General features: G+C 41.1%; 3 protein-coding genes across 5 annotated transcripts in view; 1 reads left to right on the forward strand and 2 right to left on the reverse strand.

The window, feature by feature from the left end:
• LOC133014497 (focal adhesion kinase 1-like) overlaps positions 1-3,078 on the reverse strand; it is a 59,293-nt gene extending 56,215 nt beyond the window's left edge. The window contains exon 1 of one of the 3 annotated variants that reach the window (XM_061081761.1): positions 2,830-3,078. Coding sequence is in view for 2 of the 3 variants with exons in the window: in XM_061081763.1 (XP_060937746.1) it covers positions 1,086-1,122 (37 nt within the window). In the remaining variant the exon portion in view is untranslated. Of the gene's footprint in view, positions 1-1,085; positions 1,177-2,829 lie in introns of those variants that run through there. The other 2 variants (XM_061081763.1, XM_061081760.1) reach the window with 2 other exon arrangements.
• A 3,525-nt stretch (positions 3,079-6,603) lies between these two features.
• Positions 6,604-10,146, reverse strand: LOC133014188 (protein NDRG1-like). The gene is made up of 12 exons (XM_061081368.1): positions 10,102-10,146; positions 9,640-9,745; positions 9,238-9,358; positions 9,070-9,132; positions 8,925-8,985; positions 8,492-8,578; positions 8,231-8,287; positions 7,789-7,955; positions 7,459-7,558; positions 7,296-7,331; positions 7,139-7,190; positions 6,604-6,827 (listed from the first exon to the last, which is right to left on the reverse strand). The coding sequence occupies exons 1-12, from the start codon at positions 10,144-10,146 to the stop codon at positions 6,604-6,606; spliced, it is 1,119 nt and encodes a 372-aa protein (XP_060937351.1).
• Positions 10,147-21,910: 11,764 nt separating this feature from the next.
• LOC133014451 (protein tyrosine phosphatase type IVA 3) lies at positions 21,911-24,997 on the forward strand. Its single transcript, XM_061081693.1, has 6 exons — positions 21,911-21,955; positions 23,420-23,556; positions 23,659-23,751; positions 23,832-23,962; positions 24,278-24,352; positions 24,880-24,997. The coding sequence occupies exons 2-6, from the start codon at positions 23,461-23,463 to the stop codon at positions 24,995-24,997; spliced, it is 513 nt and encodes a 170-aa protein (XP_060937676.1). The 5' UTR covers positions 21,911-21,955; positions 23,420-23,460.
• Positions 24,998-25,510: the final 513 nt, after the last annotated feature.

Genomic DNA, 25,510 nt, shown 5'->3' on the forward strand with positions numbered 1-25,510 from the left:
AACATGACACAAGCCGTCAGGTATCTTAGCCGTAGCTGTTAGTGCAATAACAGAACACATAGCCCGGGGCACAGGATGGGTGTTGGTGGTAGAACCGTCAATGGAATTTAATACAAAACGAATAAAATAACCACAAGTGAGGCAAGACACAAGACAACCCACTCCCTTTTGATAAAAACTATTCACCACTTTATCAATAGCCAGACATCTGCTCCTCATATTCTGCTGCCAGTTACACATCTACGCGTAGCCTTCGTGGACACGTAAAGTGACATTTGATCTCTGTGGCCTGTGGTTGTTTGGCTCTGTGTATACAGGAACAGAAATCTGATGTTTAACTCTTCGTGGTACAGGTCTGACCGGACCTGGCTGTCAGTGTTTAGAAGTGTCTAGAAGATCGGTCTTTATGTTGCTTATCTGCGCGGTATATGGAAGTCACGATAAGATTGCGAGTTCAGATGCACAGGATGAGTGCGAGACATCGGCAGGGCACAATGGATCAATGCTCATCTTAAGAACAGTCAAATAAACCCTTACAGATAAGGACTTCTTTAGTTGAGACAGTGTGACAGCTCTTTCTGAGAGCTATAGTCACTGTAATTACAGCAATATGTTCTAATAGAAATGGTTGTTCTATCCCATTATTAGTCCCTCCTTTGTGGATATTTAAACAATCATAAAATATAAAATCACAGATACACACACCACTCCACACATTCAAGCCATGTTTTGTGGAAAGCATGGTGAGCACAGATCCCAAACCAGCCAGATCAAGAGATACAAACACACGCTTCCTTGTCAATCGGTTGGTCAAAAGCAGTTGACCTGGTTTAGGAAAAAGGAAAACACCGCAGAAGGGAACTTTATCAAAGCCTTCTGCGTCTTTCTTTGTGCTCCACACTCTACCTGTCTGTGAGGTTCTCACATGCAACTGCTTGCACAGCGGTGAACAGCACAAATTCCTTTCCAGCCCTCATCCTGCCAGACCACTCTCTACCTGCCTGACACAGAGGACCCATACACCAGTCCAATCCCGGCCAAACGCGCACACTGGGAGCCGTCAGTGGGACTACACACGCTCATACCTGTGTCGGTGCAGCCCAGGAAATCCCAGAACTGCATGTTGGCAGTTGGTTTCACAGAGGAGCGGACCTCTGCTCACTCGCAGCCACCCCTCTGCTGCCTCTCCACTTCCTTGTTGTACTGTATGCTGTCACTTATAGGTTAGGGAAAACACCCGCCCACTGATTGTTTCTGACTGACACACCTGGGGGCTGAGTTTCATGTCCAAACCGCTGGTTCCCTTCTCCCAAGCCTTGGTTTCTCATTTCCTTTACTCACTTCTCATCGTAACATGTGTCCTTATCTGCCTCTGACTGAAAACATACAGGTGTAAAGATCGATCCATCCTCAGCGTGGCTAACACTATCCTTTCCACTTCAGATTAGTGGAAACAGATGAGATAGGGCAAGGCAGAGGAAGGGGAGAAGTACTGCAAACCACAAGCCTCCTTATAAATCACTGTGCATCAAGTGTATACAATATTTGATTTATTCTTACAAATGCAATCCGAGTGAAATATATTGTGCATATGGACTCAATGATCAGAAATGAAATAAAAGCACATGCTGAAAGACAGATAGGGCAAAAAAGGTATACGCACAAGACAGGTTCTTATCTATTTGACTGCAGACATGTTTAAGCTACTGGAGGAAAGCCAGGAGTTGCAGCACTGACTGGATAAGCAGTCCAGCAAACATTAACTAGCCTTTCAGTAATATCATGACAGGAAAGCGGTTGTGGACACCCATGGAAGGGGAATCGACTGAATGAAAAGGCCAAGGGAAAGTGAATGGATGATTCACATGAAGACAACGCTGAGTTTATTCACTGAAAAGGGATCTGATGCTACCCTTTTCTGACTTTACAGGAATAGTAATACGTTCCGCAGTTTCATAGAATATCAGTCTTTTTATCCGCAGCTCTGTCAAAACATGTGAGGACACACTTTGAGTCCTGACCCTCCGGTGTGGCTGGTGGAGCATATGCAGGGATGTGATGTGGGGCGACAGTGTATGAAGGCAGGAAACAAGAAGGGGGGAAAAAGGCAGGAAAACAGAAATCTGAAGGAGATATGACAGAGGCAGCTTTGACTCCAAAAATCCCAGAGACTCAAATGTCAAATCACATCCACAAGAGCTGCTGGGCACCATATTAAAAACAGCTCTGTGCATTTCAGCGAAATATCAGAGTAATCCCACCAATGATGGTTTAAATAATGCTGTGTGGTCTTCAATCTGGACCTGCTCGAAATAATAATGCACATCAATAAACCTTAAGCCACAGTGAGTGCACAGTACTGTGTTTGACAAATAAAAAAACACTTGAGACGCTCAGGTGAAGTCCGATCTGAATCCCTTTTGTCTCGAACCCAAACAGCAAAAATCTCAGTCTGAGCAACTCATTCATCAGCAGAACCCACTACATTATAAATAGAATCTCGTGTTCTCCTGGAGTGCTGCTGGACCTTTGCACCCACCACAGGATCAGATGGGATCACAGAGGGCTGGACACGGCCACTGCACCACTGTCTGTCTGTGAGGAATACAAATGACTCCGTCCACTACTCCACATCCTCCAGGTCTCCTCGCTTCAACACGGAACCCCGAAACCAGCTCCTAAAAACACACAACCCGCGTCTTGCACTGGCGTTAACCCCATTGTCTGCCCGTGTGTGTGTGTGTTACCCCCCTTTAATGCTAAGCTAACTCGGCTAACAGTGGGCTATTCCCCACCTCAATCCGCCTCCGCCACGGGATCGACACTCACCCGCTTCAGCCCCGGAGCCCGGTCGCACCTACTCCCCGTAAACATGCACCTTTGTTCCGGCCAGTACGTGTGAGTTCCCCACATTCACACGCTGGTATGAGAACCGGCTTGGCGGTGTGGGCTGTGTGTCTCTCTCCGTTATGAGACTCCCTCCTCCCTGGGTGTTTTTGTCCACAACAGCGCCGTGCCCGGTTGTCGGTGTCCACTGACGCTAGCTGCTAGCGCCGCTGCTGCTGCTGGAGCCAGAGCTTTTCCAACATGGCTGCAGCTGACACTGACAGGAGGAGGGGGGTCCTGCGGGTCCAGCCCCACTCCCAGGGTCCTCACTGGTTATTAAACATGACATCCACATTAAATTATCCTTATTATTATGTGCACTTAACGTGAAATCACATAATTAAGTGCTAAGCTGCCCAGTCTCATCTTTACCCAAATGCATGACTTTCACTGTGTTAGTGTGTGATCAAGTTGGGTTTAATGCAGGGGTTCGCAAAGTGTGGTCCGGGGACCCCCCTAAGGGTCGGTAAGGGGGTTTCAGAGAGGACCCCGGGGAAACCGTGATCTAAACCTGATGCTGGTTGCAGAATCTGAGCTGAGGTAAACAATCACCTGCTGCCGGACTCAGTCCACAGAACCCTGACGCCACCACTGCCACACAAAGGGCTGTTCACCTGTTTGTTCAAAGTTATCGGTGAACTCGACTCAGCAGAACACCAAACTGGAGGATCGGTTGTCGCCGTTGCGTGAATTTAACCGTCGTAAACACGTTGTTGTCGCAATCAACTGCGTTATTTGATGAGTTTCAACATGCTGCAAAGCGCTGGTCACATATTTATTCAAATTTGTATCAATATTTATGTATCCTGTGTCCAGGTCAAACCAAATTTGACAGTGCACTTCCTTGAGCTGGTAAGATGAACAGTTTTTGAGAAACATATGCCACATACAGACAGACAGAGATTTCGGGAGTTGTTGGTTTGATAATTTTATCAATCCAAGACACTGACAGAATGCGTCACTATTTTGGCCCTCCTTTAATAAACCATCTAAAAGCAAAAATTTCATCAAATGGGGGCCCATGATCTAATTTATGTGAGTTTAGGATGTTCACAAGTATGAGAACCAATCGTTGAATGGGTCCCATTAAGAAATAATGCTTCTCTGAAAACATGCATACTAGAGTAACACTCAGTGAAGCGCTCGTGTATGCAAAGGCCCATCAGTCCCCTTAGATTCAATCAAGCTGCCCCAGATTTCACACACTCAGAAATTAGTCCCCCTAAACCTGCCTGATTGCTTCATCAAGATCCATAAATTATTCCCTGGGAAATTAATGGAAATGTCCCCCCCAAAAAAACTATCTCACAATGTTAAAGAAAGTGATTTTTAAAAAAAATCCGTATTTGCTCCCTTATTCCGAAGTCCGAACTGTACCAAAATGTAATGGTTTCATTCCTGACCAAAACCACATCCTTCCACCAAGTTTCGGTGTAATCCGTCCTGTAGTGTTTGCGTAATCTTTGTCCCCAAACAAACATACCAACGGACAAACAAACTGATAGGGGTTGAAACACAACCTCCTTGGTGGATGACGAATTTTCCGATTTGTGTTTCATGTGAGAACATGAGGGTGTCAGGGGCAGGATTCTTTGGATGGTCTGAAAGTAAAACTGTAACTGCCCCAATCATACTTACAACATATTATTTATAATAATGGCTGTTTGCCTCATTGGTGATGCTGTTGAATAAAAAGTTGTGTAAACTGGGTTGCAGGTAGTGATCTAAAGTGCCGGCCTCTAGGTTTTGGAGGGGGGACACACTAACAAAACAGTCATTATCTCACTGTGTAACACTTTAATTCCTCTCCACTTTTTCCATTTCACTTTAGGTGAGCGATCAGTGTTCTGGCTGAGTTCAATCTTACAAAAGTTCTTCTAATGCAGATGGGAATTTGTAGGATTTTGTGTTTCTCTGGCCCAATGCACCACAGCACAGAGATAAAAGAGGAAACAGATGATACATGTAGGAACCAACTGTCGTATACTAGAGCTGATGTCTCATGTTTAAATGAAATCTTTAGAGATTTCTGTCATGCATAATTCATCACAGTATCATAATGTAAGCCAAACAATAGAGGCTTTGAAATAAAAAATGCAACCCCCCACCCTACACACACAAAGAGAGAGAGAGAGAGACACACACACACACACACAATCGTAAAAACTAAATAATTGTGATTTTGATGACTGCCATTGTGCTGTCTCGTGTTTGTGTCTCAACTGTCTCACAGTCACAACACCAAAACAATCCATCTACACACACTCCCACCTACACACGCACTACATTTATGCATGCAGCTAATATCCGCACACACACAAATGCATACAGACACACACACTCAATTCAGAGATTATTTCTATCCACTCAGAAAAGTGATGATGGTGCGAGGGAGAGTCACACTTAGGTGGATTGAAACTCATGGCACCAGAGCTGCATCATATCCTCTGGGTCACCGGTATACCCCACAAATACTTTATGCTTCTGGCAGTCACACAGTTTGGCAGCTGCCGGGAAAAACGTATTACAGTTAATGTGAATTCAGCCCTTTATTATATCAAACTGCATGGGAGAAAGAGGAATAAGTAAATTAAACCTGAGCCAGTTGCAGCCCCTCCTCCAGTAAAACGTCACTGTGTACTGAAGGTAAAGAGGTGATGCTTATCAACGACTGAATTGATGAGTAGTAACGCTGTGCTCACAGAATTCTGTAGTGTTTTCATTAAGGAATGATTCCTGTCCTAAATTATTTATATGTCTAAAGCCTCAGGGACCCTGCACATGATACAAAAAAAGAATAATTATACAATGCAGTTCTAACTGAAAGGAGGAGGGTATATAAGATACCTAAAAAAAAACTATGATTCTGGACAGAAGTTGTATTTGCACCCAAACAAGTGTGATGTGAATGCAAAGGTAAAAACAATGCAATGCCTTCATAACCGGACCCAGTAAACCCAATATGGTCATAGAAAAATAACGGAGGAGATCAGAGAGCTCTACCTAGTGGTTATAACACAGAAGCACAATCTTCAATCACTGAAAGCTGCAAGTGCAGGTATTTTGTTTACCTTAAAATGTTTTATCACTGAAAGAGACAAGAAATACTTACATCAAATCATTTGTAACATATCATCATATTAACTATTTAAATGTTTATAACTCACTGGAAAACTGAAATCAGGTCCAATTTAAATCATTATTGTGAACTACAATATTTTATATACACAGCTGTCACTGTTGAATACAATCAATACACATCTCACATATTTCTATTACTCATTACAAAGAAGTACACATTTGCGTTAGCCTGAGAATTCATTATTGAAATCATACATTTCCACTTCCACATGAAGTGTGTATTATTGTATTCATCAGACAGTGCTGAAGCTTGCTGGTCAGGGTCAAAGAGGAAAGTGGTAAAAAGTCGATAAATAGTAGGATCTGAGTGGGGAAAGAGAGGAAAACATTTAGTAAAGAAGAAGACAATAGAGGAAGACGTACAGAGTAGAGAGCAGAGAGGAGGGATGGAGAAAGGTCACCTGGAGGTATGACCTGTGACCCTTCAGCCGGAGATAGTGCAGATAAAAGGGCATCGCTGAATGAATTGGGGTGTCAATGGGAAAGTGAAGACAGAACATAGGTTCAAGATGTGTAGATACGGTGAGGTATAATTTTAAGTACAGTAAGTGCAAGGGATTTAGGGCCCTGTGGGTTCTAACATGCCACTTCAGAGGACTTGTGGCTCAAATTATTGATGGGACCAGTATCCATGGAGCTGTCGGTGTGTGAGGGCCCGCGCTTGTCCTCGGGGCCCTGGGAGTGTGTCCGGCCTCGCTGCAAATCGTTGGTGTGTGAGCGGCTCCGGGAGCCATCGAAGGACGTGATGCTGGAGCTGGATGTCGTTCGGGAGCGGAGTCTGGTCATACTGACACTGGACACTGGAGGTAGAGGAGAGACATGTTGGCAATATAATTTGTCCTCATCTGCCCTCCATGGGTTTAAAAAATATATATTTCATATTAAAATGTATCCATTTACATGAATATTCTTGATAGATGCATGCAACACAATATCGATTCAACCGACAGTAAATTAAGTCAACTGAACTAAACTTTAAGAACTAAATACCCATGGTGGGGTAAGGATAAGTGATGTATTGATTGGTTTGAATCAAAACATACCAAAATAAATTATCACCTGCAGAGAATTTAGGATTAAAAGAGTTTGTTGTTAAGCTACGGTTACTCACAGTATCCCATGCCCTGGATGAAATATTTGAAGGCTTCAATCACTTTGGCTGGCTGTGGAGAGAAAGATGAAAAGTGTTAAACACATTTCCAGCCTATCAGATGTGGAGATTTCTACAGTGTTGTCAGCCGAGCGGCAGATGAAATGTTACAGCCTACCTGTTCCACATGAGGAAGTCCTCCACAATCCGACATCTGGAAGAGCAGATCACAAACATGTGTCAAGTTGTTTCAACCACTGATTGGTATAAGTTATTTATATTTGTTTCCTTTATTAATTCTGTGGTTGTTTTTTTCATGTTTGGATCAGTCGTCTGGTCACCTTGAGCAGTGTGGTCTTGGTGGGGTTGAGTTTTGAGTTGCAGTCGACCACAGGCTCCACAACGGGAGAGTTATCTCCTACAATCAGCAGAGTGGAGCACCTGTTAAACAAGAGATAGACACACGTTATATAGACACTGAAGGTAACGACACATGGTTTGACTGAGCTGACCTGGACTATTTTTTGTTTGTGAAGATGGAACTTGCTGGGTGCATCTAGCTCCAGGCTTCTTTGCCAAAAACTGCTTCAATTTTAACTTTGTTTTACTCTGACAAATTAGGAACTTGAAAACCATAAATTAAAATGTGTAAGAAGTCATTTTGAACTCACTTGAGTGTCCTGGGGTTGATGTTTGTCCCAGCAACAGGCCTCTCCACATCCAGGGCGTTGCGGCTGTTGTAGGAGCGGAAGAACTGACTCACGTTGGACTGGTTCATTGTTGTCGTGATGTGGTGGCGGTACGTAGCGACGAGGTCGTGGTTGTTCTGGATTTCCTCCTGAAAAATCCGTTTAAAAGTAAGACTGAGAAATTCTATGTCTCACATTCCCAAAACTGCTAAAATTAAAAATAAATAAATAAGTAAAATAAATGAATAGTCCTTTTCTTTTTAATTTAATCAAGCAATCAATCTATTTATATATCATCATCTATTTTCTTTTTTCTTTTCTTTTTGCAGGTTCGGTCATCCTTATGTAACATACTGAATATTCAACCAATGTTTCAACCTGTTGTCATGGTAATGGAACCCAGTCATTACAGAAGAGGCCTTACCGTTCCAAACAAGTGTGAGATAATTGTGTCTGGGAGAGTGTGGGTCCATTCAGTGATCTATAAGGCACAACAGCAAATACACACCATTACATCTTGATAAATACAGGAATCACTTAACACTGAAGTACAACAATCAATGTAGATGTTCTATTAATATAAATTTTATCAATCAATATATATGAATATAGATTTATGAAGTAGATGTCTCTCACACACACACACACACACACACAAACACACACACACACACACATTGTTTACCTTGGTTGCAACAGTACCAATCATTCCTTCTGCATTGGGGTTGATGTTGATCAGAAGTAATCCATCCACCATATCAGGATGAATTAGCTGCACAGACATGGACGCCCACAAGTCAGCTCATGTATTATTTTCTTACAGTTATGATGTGTATGCTGCCATGTTACTTTTAGACTTTCATATCATATCACAACTTAGATTTCCAGTTTTTTTAATCAGTTTTGATCTGTTTCTACCTATGGAAAACATTTGTTTAAAGTTAGCTGTAAAGCTCGGAATTGGAGTTCTGGCGTAGATCTGTAATATGGACAATAGTAAGAAGCATAACCAAGTGGAGATGTGTACTGTCAAGGGTAGAGAAATGTTATATTTTGCAAATGAGGTGTCAGATTTTGTTCTCTCAGTGAGTCAAGTTGAAATAGGATTTCGGACTCACAGCGAATTTAGCCAGGATGTAGGCTCCTGCTCCGACTCCAAGTCCAATTATACTTCGCAACCTGCAGACAGTCAGAGGTCAAAGGGCTCATCAGACAACTGCCATTGGTTAGATTAAATGAGAGCCCAAACTAAATGGGTCTTACCCAAAGTGTTTGAGGACAGCAGGCAGTGCTTCAGACAGCTGGTCCACGGTAGGGTAGGTATACCTGAGAGATCAAAAATAATGATCATGAATGATCAAATGTAACTGTCAAATTCATATCAAATAATGGCTTAATTAATGCTTTCAATACAGGAGACAGTCTCCTTACGAAGAAGGGAGAGTTTTGGCAGCCTCATGTTGTCCTGGTGCTTCAACGTGACAAACAGGAAAGTGTCCGATGATTTCGTGCATATCCTCGTGGCTGAAGAGAGTCTCAAAACAGGTCTTATCTACAGGAGGTGAACAACAGAAAAACAAACAATTATTGAGTGAACTGTTCACATACAAAATGTTATCACACAATTGAAAATGTAGTTGAATCCTGAATTAAAGTAGAAAAGCATGAATACCATTGTAAATCTAGTTTATGAGTTTACTGGTATAAACACAACAGTGTCATAATAATAAATCATATATCGTACCTGTGTTATGACAATCTTAGCCTGTTTAAGTTTTTATATAACTGCGTGTGTTAGTGTTTCATCACCAGATTAAGAGGTTTAAGACTTACAGTTGAGTCCGACGTCATGAAAGGTGAGGATGGCGGGGCGGCCTGCCCTGGGCGTCCCTGTCATGACGCAGTGGACATTTCCAAACAGAGTCTCCACATGCTCCTCCTAAAATGAAAATAAAAATGTATAAATCAGTATATATCAGTTTGTATTGCCCACTGGTCCATTGTGGTTCTGCCCTGTACAAATTGTTGAAAAGCAAAAATATATAATATATTCTGCACAGTCTCAGCTGATTATTTTAAGAAAAATGAACGTGGGAGGGGAAAGTGTTTTTATTAGATTTACTAGATTTTTATTCAATACTTTTAACAAACCAGATCCTGATGTTAACACGTAACTGTCTGACCTGTGGTTTTTGTATCAATGCAGGCAAAATAATATTGTGTCATCCGTAAGAAAAACTTTTTGAAATAGAGCTACAGCAGTGAATCCAGCCTAAATGTGACCATGATACTCACTCTGATCTGGGTCTCGAAGACAGAGTCACACTCGTTATCCTCCATGGCCGCTGATGCAGAGCAGATGACCGTAGAAGGCAGAGGTCGTCTGTGTACAGTGGATTTATTATCCTTCACTTCCTCTAGATTTCTGAATCAAATTAATTTGTCTCCTCGCTTGTATTCTTGGACCTCGACAGTCCTGTAGTGAGACACAGTTTGTTAGTGTCGAGAGTGCAGTACAGTAAATGTGTGACGGATTACATGTTTGAGCTGGTTTATATATCCTGTGACACTGATCTGTCTCTAAGCCCTGACGCCAATCTCTTCCAGGTTTAGTCTGACCTCAGGCTGCTGCATTCCCACAGAGACATCACTGGATTTCTGCAGGGAATTAACAAGATTACAGACCACATCTATCTGCACAAAAACAAGAATGTAAACGTGCCGTGTTCATGCACCTTGATGTTTTTTGATAAAATAAGATTCATCTGTAATGATTCATTACATTACATTTAATTTAGCTGACGCTTTTATCCAAAGCAACTTATAATAAGTGCATTCAACCCAGAGGGTACAAACCAAGAACAACAAGAATCAAGAAAGTACTGTGGATTCACAACAGTACAAGACTAGTGATTATGAAGTGATTTATTTCCATCTCTTAAACTTCCTTACATTGAAATAGTCTTTGAACAACACATTTGTCTTTCGGATAGAAATAGGAATGAATGGAAATGGAATGGAAACTGTTGCTCTGTAGTAGAATACATCTGACGTTTCTTGGTATATGCTTAACACCAAAATCACGAGTAAAGCTGGTCATGTTTTGCTGCAGCGCATCAGGGGGAATCAAACACACCTTCTGCCAAACCAGGAGCAGGTCAGCTGCCTAATCTCAGCGTGCCATCTGTTCCTCACAGCAAGACACTATGCTCCGGTGTCTCAGCAACCTTGACCCTCCTAATAAACAAGTATATCAACTCAATCTGAATACTGCCCTGAACATGTCTGTCATGTAGCTCTTACTCAGCTCTTTACAGCTAGTGTGAACTCCTGCAGCTTACATAACATAAACAAAACAACACACAGGCTCTATAGAGGAAAGGTTAATGCAAGTGTTTGTCTGAGGACAGTGTTTATTATTTACATTTCATTTAGTTTTAAAGTGAGTTTTTAAAATGATAGATACTTAAGCATTCAACCTGCCATTGGTGTATAAACTTGAACCAGTGATAACAAATAAGCAGAGGTGATTAATATATAGAAAAACTCAAAATGCCAAGAATAACCTTGGGGAATTTCTTATTTTTTGCAGGTTTAAACTCTACTTTTACAAAATCAAACAAGTTAGGAATCAGAAGATATTAAGATCACGTGAATATGGGGATTTCTCTTTTTAAAGTCAGTCTCTACTACACAATACCAGTTTGCATGAGAATAATTCACAACCTATTGAATGGATGTTCTAACACAGAAACAAACACAGTTACACCTCCTCAATAACATTGTATATTACTGTCAAATCTATAGCAATGAAGTGCCAATTTTAAAATAAAATATTAAATCTATATAAAAAATTATAGATTTATTTTTCTGGGGTCACTTTTAAGGAATCTTGGGAAGATTCATACTGAATTCTAACATCTAAATGAGGGGGACATTTTGTTTGCACTTTACCTCTAAGGTAATAGAATAATCAAAAACTAAATTATAATACACAACACACCAAAAAATTAAATTCACATCCACACTGCAGTGGAGCTATAATTTCTCTTAAATGAAATAGTCTTTCTCTCATGATGGCAGAGGCTAAAAGATTTATTGATTAAAAAAAATGTTGTGAGCATATGAACAGGTGTTTTTCTTAATGTAGTTTGGTGCTGAACAAAAGAAAGAATCCTTTACGCTGTGAATATCAGCATACATCAGATGCACACTACAGAGGTTGAAGGCTACATTGACATAAAGGATATCCCCAACATTGATCACTTTCTATGTGCAGTGGGGGTCCACGCAGTAGCAGGTGGAATACACAACGGACAGCCGGCTGAAAGGAAACACAGCAGAACAAGATGTAACAACAGCACAGCCCTCAACACACACTTCTAGATGAGAGCTCTGTGTGTGTAATCCAGTTAGCGATGGCTGAAGAGCAGAGGGTGGCAGATGGGTCTTACTCAGCCTCACGTCAGTCTGAAGCCATTTTAACATCATACTAACCCTGACTAAGCTCTGGCCTGCTAACCTATTTCACAACTGACTGCTCGCTTATCTTTCTGGGCGTGTGTGGTGATTACAATTGTTTCAAATGATCAAAACACTGGTTACAGACAGCAGTAGCAGTAAGCAACATAATTAACACAGTATGATATAACAAATAATACATCATAGAGCACATTTATTTTCTTTCTTCTGCAAAAAAATCACTACAAGCAGATATATTGATACAACTACCTGTCTAATACAACAACAGTTTATGAAACCAAACAATCTCCTCAGTCTATTAACTCTCAACATTTTGAATAATATTCAACATGTCTGCAGTTTAAATTCCTGCTAATTCAATAGTCACAAAACAGGTTAAACACATTATACCGTCCACACTGACGATACTTATTCTTTTTTATTACTTAATAGAATCATATTTTGAACTCAATACTACTCTGATCTAGGAGAAACACAATTGAGGTATTTGAGTAAGGAGGGGCTCAAAATCTAAACAATATTATCTGCACAATTTAATACTGAGAAATGGTATGTGAGCATATGTGAATGGCAGTTTATGTAGTATCCATATATATTGAAAGACACAGACTACTTAGAACATGGTATGTCTTTTGCATCCAAGCATATTTCATTTTAATGTATTGTATTCTGATTTTCCTATTGTGACATGTCAAAATGTCTCAAATGAAAAAGACTAGATGGGATTCTGTGATTTAACCTAAATTTAGGCAGATAAGAAACAACACATCGACATACATCAGACAATATTCAGAATCTTCTTTTATATATGTCACATTGCCAATAAGAAATAACACAGGACACATGTATCGTAGGTCATAACAGTTAAGTGTTGTACTGAAAGTAAAATTATCAGTAGTACATTTGCAATTCAAAGCTGTAAATAAACTCAAAGTTTACCTGGAATAACTGCAACTCAATCACTTTATTTGGTCTGGAGAAGAGAATCCGATCCCAATGTCATTCAAGCTTGTGGAACACTTTGCACCTTTGTGTCGGTTCAAAGTTTTGTCCACTAGATGGAGTGTGTTGTCCTCCTTCTGGATGCAGCAGTGTGGAAACTATGGTGGTCTATGGAGGCAACAGGCAGCTTGAATGTCAGAAGTTCATCCCACTGTTTTGTCTTTTATCTGATAAACCTTAGTCTTCACATTATTTTGGTTCAGTAACAGTTTGTTTTATTTCTGATATGTGCACTCAAGCGTTATCAGCCGACCAAATGATTCTTGTCTAAATGTGTAACATGAGCTTCTCATACAGATCCCATTTGTCATTATCATAGGGGTTTATCTATTATTTTTTGTGAATTAGCATATATTTTTGTGCGTATACTTTCACACACATAAAATATATTGGGGCACAATCATTAAGGAAATCATTTGGAGGTTGATTGTGAGAGCCCATGTGGGTGTGTTTGTTCCAAAACAGAAGGGATGGACAGTGAGATGGAAAGTGACCAGGTAAGCCAGAAATCACAGCATATGGTGAAATGATCATTGAGTGATCGTTGACTGTGACTTACAGATATTGTAAGAAATAACCTCATGTATAACCTCCTACACATGTTATGCACAAAATGGGTTTTGAGTCTGAATGCATCTCATTTGCTTCTGTAAAAACAGGTGTCATGTCCCACACTTGTTTACTTTGGTTTTGCATTCTCTTACTGCAATGTCTCGACACACACATATATACACATAAATAATATATATGTGGTATTATAAAGTTGTATTTTCATACTGACAACTGGTCGTCATGGTAACTCTTCAGCCTGCAGGTGAAAGTCCTGAAGTCCGACTCTCAGCTTTCAAAACTGTCTAATTATAAACCCAGCAGCTGCTGCTGTTTGCCACATGCTTGACTGTGTTTGCGTGTGCATGTGCGTGTACTGGTGTGTACGTGTTTGTGTGTGTGTATGTTAGAAGGCATACGTAGGACTTTCCTCTGAACCTCATTCTGTGTACGTGAACATATGTGAGTTGTATAATCACTTCTTTATGGTGTGTGCATGTTTATGTGAAAAACACATTGGGCCTTTCCATAACTCCTTTTATAGTGTGTTTTGCTGTAAGTGTTTGTGGGGACATATTTAGTTACACTCTTCTGAGTTTAGGCATAAAGGTTTGATGCCTTGGATAGTTTTTTAAAAGCAATAAATCCATCAATCTGGATCAGGTCAAGCGATAATGATTTTTTTTTTCTCAGTTTCATTTCAATTAATTTATGAAACGGTAAAAGATGAAACCATCTCATTGTTTACGATTTAAAAAAACCCCAATGTTTATAAAATTTCATGTCACGCAATCTTCTTGCAACCCTTCAGATTTCACTTTTATTAGAATGGCTCAAAACAGGAAGCCCTTGATCGATTGTCTAAAACTCTGCAGAGTTCACTGTTTCCTCTTCAGCATCTAGTCCTGACCAATGAGAAGCTTTGTTTCTCAGATCAGTGATGCAACTGTTAGGCTACTATATTACGTCCTCTAAACGTATGTTTAATATATGCCGTTGTGTGATTTTGTGTCCATATTTTCAAGTCATGAAATACATGATGTCATCTTGCTTTGTAAAATATAAAACTGATTGGAGTGACTGTGCTTCCGTTTCATATTTGGTTTCTTCCTTGTTTGCTCAGGGAATTACATAGTATTTGACAGTGCTGCATGAGCAGAGCGCCCGAGGGACTGAATTACAGAATGAGAGAGGGAGGGGGATGCACAGTGTAGTTGTACAGTATATATTCACATGTAATTTACACTCGCTTGCATTCCCACTTTATTCATTCATCAGGAATGAATGACACAGGACCAAACTAGTGGTCAGTTGTCAGAGGATTAACCTCTTTACTGAGTAGTTTGCAGATAAACATGGACTATCAGCAATAGTTTAGCAGTGATAATTATTCTCTAATAATAAAGTAATTTCTGTTCTTAGTGTCAGCAGTATTTTAAACGCATGGCTGTCGTAGAAGCACTAGTAGCTGTTGTAGGTTGTTTAGTTATATCACCTTAGGGCAGCCCTTCTCTTCAGTAGAGGCCATGTTTGTTTTCATCAGACACAAATACAACAGGGACAGACAAGGCATGTTACTGAACCAGATTAGCACTGGTGGTTAGGTGATAGGTGGTGGAAATAGCACCAGACATTGCATAATGCCAATAGCTTACCAAGAAGAATCTACTAGTACTACCACAACAACATTTATTCAATCATTAACCTAGTTATGCACATTCATGCCCAGTTTTATGTCTATTTATTTATGCATATTTATCTTATTTTCCTCCAGCAACCAGCTCAGAGTTGGGCAGCAGAATATTTCACTTTTCATGGCTTTTCTGTCATAAACAGTGATATTTATTTATAACCAAATGACTGAAATATTATTATAATATTAGTATTTAGGGCTGGAATAGGGAATGATTGTACACATTACGTTATATTTTAAAAGGAAAAACTCACTTCAACTGATGCCTGCAGATGCACAAACACTGACAAGATATGAAGTGAAGGATAAGTTTGGCTTGACTCAAGATCAAGTGAGGTAAAGAGCTGTGGGCATATATTGCATCCGTTCTATCGCTGATACTGTGATTTAGGAGATTTTACCCGGAGAGAGTTTTGTTATGAGAAAACAAGGCAGTATATGATCTCATCACTGTGACTTGAGTCCAACTCTAGCAGGCAGTTTGATAACGATTCATAATTACCACGTTCATCACCATCAGCAAAGTGTTTGGTTTGTATAAAAAAGAGGACTGAGCACTTCCTTTGTCATTTCCTTGTGGTCGTGGTAGAAAGGGTTCAGGTCATCCCACTGCTTACATGAGTGTGGGAGTGAGTCCATGGCCAAGGCCCAAGCTGGCCTCCTTTACGCTCCTCAAAAAGCACAAGACTACCAGCTGAGGGATGACCTACAGGGTGGCAGCTCACATTTCCAGAAGCCATTGCAGCAACCATGTTTAGGCCGGTGCGCTGCCATTTGTAGGCTCAAAACAGATGGTCACATGGTGCTGGAGCAGACTGTTCCTCTGGAGGATCAGAGAGGAGAAGAAGCCCTGAGTGGAACATGAGAGCTTAACTTCTGGGAAACAATGATGACATGAACGTGGCAACGATGTCCCAGTTGTATAATTAGTGTGTACACCAGAGGAGTGTTGGAATACAGATGCATTTTAAGGGTCCCAAGCAATACTGCAGACCACCTGATCTGACATGGGCCACTGGCCAAATATTAAAAAGTTGTCACAACGTCTTCAAACTGTGACTGTGGATGTCTGGACTGAGCAAAACAACTATTGTGTTTGGTATCCAGAATAATGGATACCACTATGGTTATATGGAACAAGCCAATAACCAAGGGCGGCAGACAATTGACAAATTAAGTCTATCATATTGTAGTTCAAAACCAGCTCATTTCAGGGATGAATTCAAATCCCAATTCAAATTTAAATTCAAATACTTCTGAAAATTCAAATTTGAAAAGTGTATACCAAGGTTTTAAATAGCTCAAATTCAAAATGCAAATGTATCTCCTGAGGTTTAAATAAATAAAATTTAAATTCAGAAAGGGTGAAATTTTTTTGAACTGTTACAAAAAAACTTTAAAAACATCCATTATCAATACTGCTTATGCCTTGAGGGTCATGCTGCCCTGCAGCGAGAGCATGAGTAAACCCTGGAAAGGTCACCAGCATACTGTAGCATACCACACAGACACGGGGAGAACATGTAAACATCACATAGAAAAGGCCTCAAACCCTATTAAAACTATAAACCCCCCTTTTTTTGATATTTCGACAAACTGATCACCTGTATTATACAGTGCTTTTAGATGAGTAAACCTAATGATTGTATCTATAACTCAATATTTGACATATTATTGTATTTTGTGTTGTGCTACAGTCAACCCATGGTCTGTCCCTATCACATTTAAAAAGTTGTGAAATGTGCCATTTCACCTCTATGTCACTCAACAAGGCAAAGCTGAGTCATCTGTCTCTCCATTTTATTTTTTTATTCTTGCTGGAGGTCTTTATCTGTCACTTTCTGTTTGGAACTTGCTAATCACCACTCGTGTCTATATTTATGCTTGTTATCACAATAAAAAAAAGGGTGATAGGTCACCACAATGAAAATCAGCGGGATAACACGGGAACATGATACAGCAGCCAAACATTTGGCAACGTGAATGCGTCGAACACGCAGCTGCAGCCCTGGGAGCAAAAACACACACACACACAAAGTAAGTCTTAGCCGAGACATGATCACAACAATTGTAATGCAATGAACTTGAAAAGTGTTCAAATAGCACAGCAGCTAATTATAACCATGTTTTAAAGCTGTGCACAAAGATAAACAGTCACGTTAGCTCCAGCTCAAAGTGATTGATAGTCAGGTGAGGCCGCAGCGTGTTCAGCTTTAAAAAGTCTGCGCCTGTGACTGCCTTGTGACTCTGTGGAGTCACATAACCTGGTAAACACTCTGGATGAAGACAACTTCAACATGTATCCTAAACCTGAAAAAAAAAAACTTGCATGGTTTTTATTGAAAAAAACAACAACAACAACAACAACCTGCCTCTGTGTGATTTGGTTGACAAAATGTATTTTTATTTTGTGTTTCTGGAGGAACACAGTGATCATCAGTCTTCGGATCAACACTGGAGGGTTGTCTGCAGCGGAACAAAGAACCAGGTACTATTGTCAGTCAAGGAGAAAGTTAATTCCATGAACTGAGGCTCAAAGCGTTCGACTTGTCCAATCTGTCTGCCAGCTCTGAGGACCATCTATTTTTAGTGTTTCAGGGAGGGGAGGAGGGGGAGAGAGAGAGGGGGAGGCGAGGAAAACAAGAGAAGTTCCAGGCAGACGTTCACGAGAACAACAAATAGATCAAAAGAAAATGGACGCTACCACTGATCTGCATTTATATGTCAATGTGAACTGTGTCCTTTGGTTAGACCTCACAATTATCAGTCTGTAGGAAGGGGTGAGGAGAAGGGAGGAGGAGGAGGAAGCAGCGGGAGCAGCACCTCTTATTTACCCACCGAGTGCCTCCTGGAAGAGAGGGGGGAGGAAGAAGAGTGGATGAAGAGGAGGAAAGGGAGGATGAAGAGGAGGAAGGAGTGGAGGGGTGAGTGAGGCTGTTGTATCTCTATCTTTCCATCTCTCTCTCTCTCTCTCTCTCTCTCTCTCTCTCTCCCTCTCTCTCTCGCTCTAAGAGCATTAACTGTAGAGTGTTCTGCTGGTGACAGGGCTGTCAGGGTCAGATGGCTGCTCAGCCTGATTAGACCAGCTCACAGCAGATCCTCAGCCACGGCACACTGCACTGCACTGCCACAGCAAGGTACAGAGCTGCGCACTGGGAGATCCTGGGCACTGCAGGCGACAGGCGGGGAGGGTTGAGGGTGAGGTTGCTCCTCTGCGTGACAGCTGGGGCAGAGCTACAGGTTGTTGCTGCTTCGCTGGCACCAATTTCAAGCTCCTGTAGTGGCAGACACACAGAGAAGAGCAAAAGCAGTCGGACTTCACTTCATCGTGTAGCACAGAGGAGTCAATATCTAGTCTGTGTTTGGAGATGACATTGAAGAGCTGACTGGTAAGGACACACATTCTGTACATAGTGTGTTTGTTTTCACTGCACTTCAAACTAATATCATATTTGGCAAAGGAGTCCTGATGCTGACACGGAGCCAAAAGTTACAGGTTCGGTAACTTTTGAGCATAACAACTTGAGTGACAGCTACAGTACACCACAGAGGATTTACATGCATTTCCATTGCAGAGATAGTAATCACACAAGTTCAGTGCAGCTCACAGGGAGCGGGAGGACGAGGCTGCACTGGCATTTGGTGACTGCTGTTCCCACCAAAAAAATTTGATGTGTCACAGAATCAGCTGCCAGCGTAGATACAGCTATAAATACAGCTGCAGGTATTCAGTGTCTACAGGGGTTGACTATAACAGGCAGTCAGCTGGTGGGATGTCAGCACTCAGACTGCTGCAGGACTTTGCTGCTGCTTCTGCAAGACTATGGTGGAATTGTCAGTGGGTTTGTGTGGATTTCCCTGTTCGGCAACCAAGATGTCCACTGATGTGAGAAGGGGGGCTGTGCAGCTTCACAGAAACATTTCAAATACAGGTATTTAGAATATGCTCCTTTTACCAGTCACGAGTTATTACAGAACCCCCCCCCCCTCCCTCTACAGGTGTCAGGATGTCAAGGTGAATGTTCTGTCACAGGACTGAAGCTATTCAAGGCTACTACTAACCTGCCTTGTTATTGTCTTTACTGTTAACAAGCTTACTGTGTGTCATTCACCATCACGTTAGAGGTACTATAGAAAAGTTTGGCTGCTTAACACGGCTGTAAGATAATATTGAGATCCATTTTTAACTCACTTTGAGTCCTGAGTCAGCGTGGGACATGGAAACGCTCTATCGTAACAGGGACGATCGGATTTACAGTTTTAATTGGAATTACTGCTACTGTCTAGCCGCTCTACGGCTATATGGCATGCTCTTTTGTTTGCGTATGTTATTTTTATATGAAGTCAATCAGCTAAAGTTGAAGAGAGTTAGTATTTCCCTTTGATTCAGGTTTTAAAGACTTTACTAACCAGTGTATCTCTTTCAGTAAAGTAATGGCTTTGCCTTGTCCTTGCCTTTTTTATCCTGCATGTTTCACTTTTTATTTTGTTGTATCAGCAAGGTTTAAAAAAAATAAACAACATCTCTAAAAATTTCAGTAAAGGAAAAAATAAACGTTTGTTATGCATCATTCTGAATTGACCTCTATCCTGTTAACAAAGGATACATTCCTAATTATGGCTGGTCAACAACCTGGTATAGAATACCTTCTGGAGGAGTGAGGGAGTAGGTTGGCATGTGATCACCAAAATGTGTGCGTGTGTGGACCGTCAGAGCAGGGGTGAAGAGGTGGCCACAGATTACCCAGATTACCTCTGGGCTTTCCCTGGTTGTTTGTCTGAAGGTTTGGGCATGTGAGTGGGCGGAGGGTCACCTCTCTGAGCACCTTCATTCATGTCTCCCTCACTACCTCTGCTCACTGTCCTCAACCTCTAACTGTGAGAACAACTTGACTGTGTATTTATCTATACAAAAATATATTTTACTAAATAGTCAGACAAATAGACCAGAATTACACTTTTTGGGATTGTCAGTTAAACTGCAGCCGGTATTTTCCTGCAGGATATTATATTTCTCAGTTATTAAGCTATTGAGCAGATGTAGTGCCTTGTTTTGATTTATAAAAAAAGGGTTGCTGAGGAAATTACATTATATTTTCAGAGCTGTGCCCATTTTTTGTGTCACTGCTTTGCATTTAATGAATGGAGCAGATGTGAATTTTCTGCAAACACAATGAATCGATAGAAAAAGCAGTTTGGCTGCAGGGAGCATAAATGAGACACGATCCACTGAGTTGAGGGGAAATCTAATGAAACATTTGCTCTTTAGACTTTGTTCCCATTTTTCATCCTCAGAGAAAATTCAATTTTGTTGATATTGTGCAGGCTAATCTAATACAAATTTTCCCTATTTTGTAAATCCCATCAAATATTAGATTTTGGAGCTCATGTTGCATCTGTCGTCTTTTGCAAACACTTAAGTGCATGTCTGTTCAAGTTGCTATTATTACACATAAGGTCCTGATATATAGCAGCCTTTTGGCCTGTGAGTCTATAAACACTGCTTGTAAATGATCATGGGACCAAGGAATTTTCCAATGTATTATTGCGCCCAGCGAAGCAGCATGAGTGTGAGGAGAAGGGCAGGACCTGAAGCGCAGGAAATCTTTCCAAACAACAAATTATATGAGCAGTAGTGGAGCACATCTCAGCCAAGCAGCATTTATTTCAAAACTAAAGTAAATAGCAACAATCCCACATTGCCTCAAAATATGGCCACGTAGTATATGGAATAGAAGATGAGTTAAACAAACCAGGATTGCACTCTGTATTTGTACTGACAATCTTGGCGCTGTTTCCTACTTCCTACTTGTTAGTTAGCTCTGGACCATCGGAACGAAAGCTGAATTACTGAGACTGTATTATCATGAGAATATAAGTTCAATGTTTGACCAGTTCTTGCCTCTGTGTGTTTGTCCATTCAGAATCGCTGGTTGATGGAGTTTGTGCAGCAGAGTGGTGACTACTGCCACGCCCAACACGTTTAGACCCTATGTGGGTGAAGGTGGACTATGCCATCCTGGGGCCGTGAACCCCAAAAGAACATTGGCCGTTGCTCTCTGAACCAGCAAGCTCATGGGGTAACAAGCGGAGTCTCGCTCACCAGAAGATAACTGGAGAGAGAGAGAGGAGAGAGAAAGCCACTGAGAAAGACAAACGAGAAAAAGAGAGGCGTACAGGACAATCAAGGAGAGATAAAAACAAAGAGTGGGACACGGAGAGAACTGACACTGTAACCTGTTGGACTATAGGATACAGTCAACTGATGGTGTAAAAGAGTCAAGACGACAGCACCGTGGAATTGTGATTATAACTTCAACGGCTATAAACGGGAAGTTCCGTCACTGGCAGGAAGTGCAAAATCACCTGAGAACTGTTATAAGTGGAAAACAAAGCGGCAAACTGCTACAGCTGGAACTAAAGGTGAGCGGTAACTGGTGACCAGACCAATTATGGTGACGCACCAACACTTTTAACTCCTGTACTTTTCGGACTTGTTGTGGCGTTCCACACATCATGGCTTGTCGGGATCTGTGGTGTGCTGTCCTACATTTATTTACTTTCATGTGAGGACTCTGATATCTCCTAAGAAATTCTTATCAGTGTTAAAATAGCAGGAGTGAAACGCTGTAGTAATGTGAGGCACTTCTGAATTAGAATTATTATTTTTTCAGCTCTAACCGCTTTGTAATCCATTCAGTGCAAAATACAAACTATAGAAGTGTGAATGTTTCTTAAATTGAAGAATAAACAATAAAATGAAGAGTAAAAAAGAATTGAATAACATAAAAAAGATGATAAAATGCATACATATACATTGTAAACTATTAACAATCAGCTTAATAGAGTAGATATAAAATTATATCCTAAAATAAACTCACATCCCTGTTATGCTCAAATGACAGCTATGTAGTGTACATCCAGGATACTTCAAGTGTCATGGTAATCATTTTAAATAGAAACACTTTCATATACACACACTGACAAGGCCCATCCCTATCATTCAAGGGTTTACAGCTCAGTCCATGTGACTTTCACACAGCTGTGACAGTATTTTGCTATGATGCAAAGTCCTGAGGAAGATGTCAGTCAAACACAGTCTCTGCAGACACACAGTCGAGAGCAAAGAAGATGGATGACATTTCTCCACCTGCTCCCACTAGGTTGTTTGTTTGTTTATGTTGTTCAAAAACAAAATTTGAAAATTACAACTTGTCATGTTACTGGTCGCTCTGAGTCTTTTTGCAAAGCTCAGATAAGCTAGGCTAATTACCAGACTCTACATATATATTTGGCATAGTAAATTGACTGTATTTATGCAGAGTCTTATCGACCACTCAAAGAGATTTACAGCACAAGCCACCTTCACCTAGTCTATATGTGGAGCTTCTTCCTCACACAATGGTCGTCGGGGGATACTTGAGATTCAGTTCCCTTTGGCACGCAGGCCGGAGCAGCCAGGGATCAGAGCATTGACACCCTGGTTCATGGTCAGCCCGCTCAAACCCCAGAGCCAAAGGTGTTTTTTGTCTGCCCCAAAATGTTGAACAATAGCTTTAAGTCTGTAACAGTTGGGAAACAATCAAGTTTGTGATATGTGGCAGGTTCTACTAAGAGGGATTAAGATATACATACGATGTCACTTAGAAAAATTCAAGACAAATCTGTGAATTTGCATTAAATCAGAGAGTCATGTAAAAGATGTTTGATATAACTTGTGTCATGACACTTTATTGTGATTACTAATGAACACATGGGGATTTTGTCATTTATTATGTCATTTGATAGGCTTTGAAATGAGCTCCAAACATAGCTCACATATTTGAAATCATAAGTTTGTTCCTGATACTGAGCTTATGATTAACAGCTAAGTGCTAACACATAAAGGTCAGAGGTCCTCCTGGGACGTCAAGATCACACTGGCCACCATGAACCGTCCAGCTCCAGTGGAACTGTGCCACAAGAACATGAGATTCCTCATCACCCACAACCCCACAGACAGCACTCTCAGCTCCTTCATAGAGGTAAGCGACACGTATGTGTGACATCAGATCCCTGCAGAGCTCCGGTCAGAGAGATAATATGCACATATGAAAATCCTCCTCTACCACTGTTTACCCCTCCAGGACCTGAAGCGGTTTGGCGCCACCACTGTGGTTCGCGTCTGTGACATCACCTATGACAAAACGCCGCTGGAGAAAGACGGCATCACTGTGGTGGTGAGGATACAACACACACACACAACCACACAGAGAGTTGTGATTGATTGATTGATTGATTGTGTCTGCTTTTCTTTCAGGATTGGCCCTTCGATGATGGAGCCCCACCTCCGACTAAACTTGTTGATGATTGGCTGGGTCTGCTAAAGACGAATTTTCTGGAGGATCCAGGATGCTGCGTGGCAGTTCACTGTGTGGCTGGACTGGGACGGTACGATAATTCACCAGTAAAACATTTGCACGCACCTCACACCTTTAAGTATGAGGCGAAGCTGATCACAAACACACACACACACACACGTATAAGCACAGAGGGGATTACCTGATTCTTAAAGTAAAGGCCTTTCAGGTTTAGTAAAAACCTGCGACTTTCTAAACCTCTAAACCACTGTCTTCAACTGCTGGTGTGACAACTCTAACCTGATCACTGGATTTCTCTGACATACAAACTATAATTTCTTTAGACATAAGACCCAACAGAAAAAGATGTGACTGTGACCCTGTGTGTGTTCTAACATGCATTCAGGGCTCCTGTGCTGGTTGCCCTGGCTCTGATAGAGAGTGGGATGAAGTATGAGGAAGCTGTTCAACTTATCAGGCAGTGAGTACATTTCTATTTCACACCCTGTGTATTTACCCTCAGGCAGTTACAACAACAGAAGAGCTTTTCTGCTTATGGATTTGTGTATTATACATGGACGGTTGTCTTATAGCAAACAGGTTCTTGGCTCAAATCCTGGTTTGGACAGGGGCGATTCCAAATTAACCTTGCATTTGTCATGCAGATTTGAGTTAGGGTAAATGGTGACTTTCATTGGAGTTTTTCTTTCACACATGAATGACGCAGCAGGAGATTCCTCGCTCAGATGCGTTCACAGAAACTCACCTTTGGAGAATCTCCTGCTGTGTTCTCACATCGGCTCATTCAGACATTTAGTTACTCGGGGTTGGCTAGAGAAAGTCAGAGGCTTCTTACTCGAACATCCAGTACATGTCTGAAAGCAGCTTAACAGGTTTAAGGTATAGCTGTTTGTAGTCAGCATGCACAGATGCACTGACAGCAGCATTTTAAATGTCACCACTAACTTCTACCTTTTCCACCTTGTTTGTGTGTTTGTATATTTGTAGGAAGCGTCGTGGAGCCATCAACAGCAAACAGCTGACCTACCTGGAGAAATATCGATCCAAGCAGAGACTCCGCTTCAAAGACTCTCACACACACAAGAACAAGTGTTGCACCATGTGAACACACACACACACACGCACGCATACACACACACACACGCACACACACTTACATTCTCAGGAATCCAACCATACGCCTTGCCTCACTCGCATCATTAACCCATTAGTTGGGGTCTTTCTGAGAGGTTTTATGGTAATTTAATAAGACTCCATCTTTGGTCTTTGTTTGTAATGATTGCTTTTCTTTTAAAGTTTAGGCTATTGCATTTTCGCTTATGCAGTTTAGAGCGATGGGAAAGAGATGAGGAATGGAAAATCCCATAAATATTGAGTTTTGTGGCTAATTGTTGAAGCACATCTGCTTTATTAGATAGTTCTGTTAAAAACACAAAGTTGGGGTCACGGATAATGTGATGAGGTTTTTGTATCACATTCAATTTTTTCAATAAATCAAACCCATGGTGTGTGCGCACAGGGACACCTGAAGATTTATTATATAAACCTGATGTATCGGCCTTCAAAACCTATGTACAGATGTTCAATATTTTTAAACTTATCTATAATGGAGGAATGT

This window comes from Limanda limanda, chromosome 11 (assembly GCF_963576545.1).
Source record: "Limanda limanda chromosome 11, fLimLim1.1, whole genome shotgun sequence".
NCBI lineage: Eukaryota > Metazoa > Chordata > Actinopteri > Pleuronectiformes > Pleuronectidae > Limanda > Limanda limanda.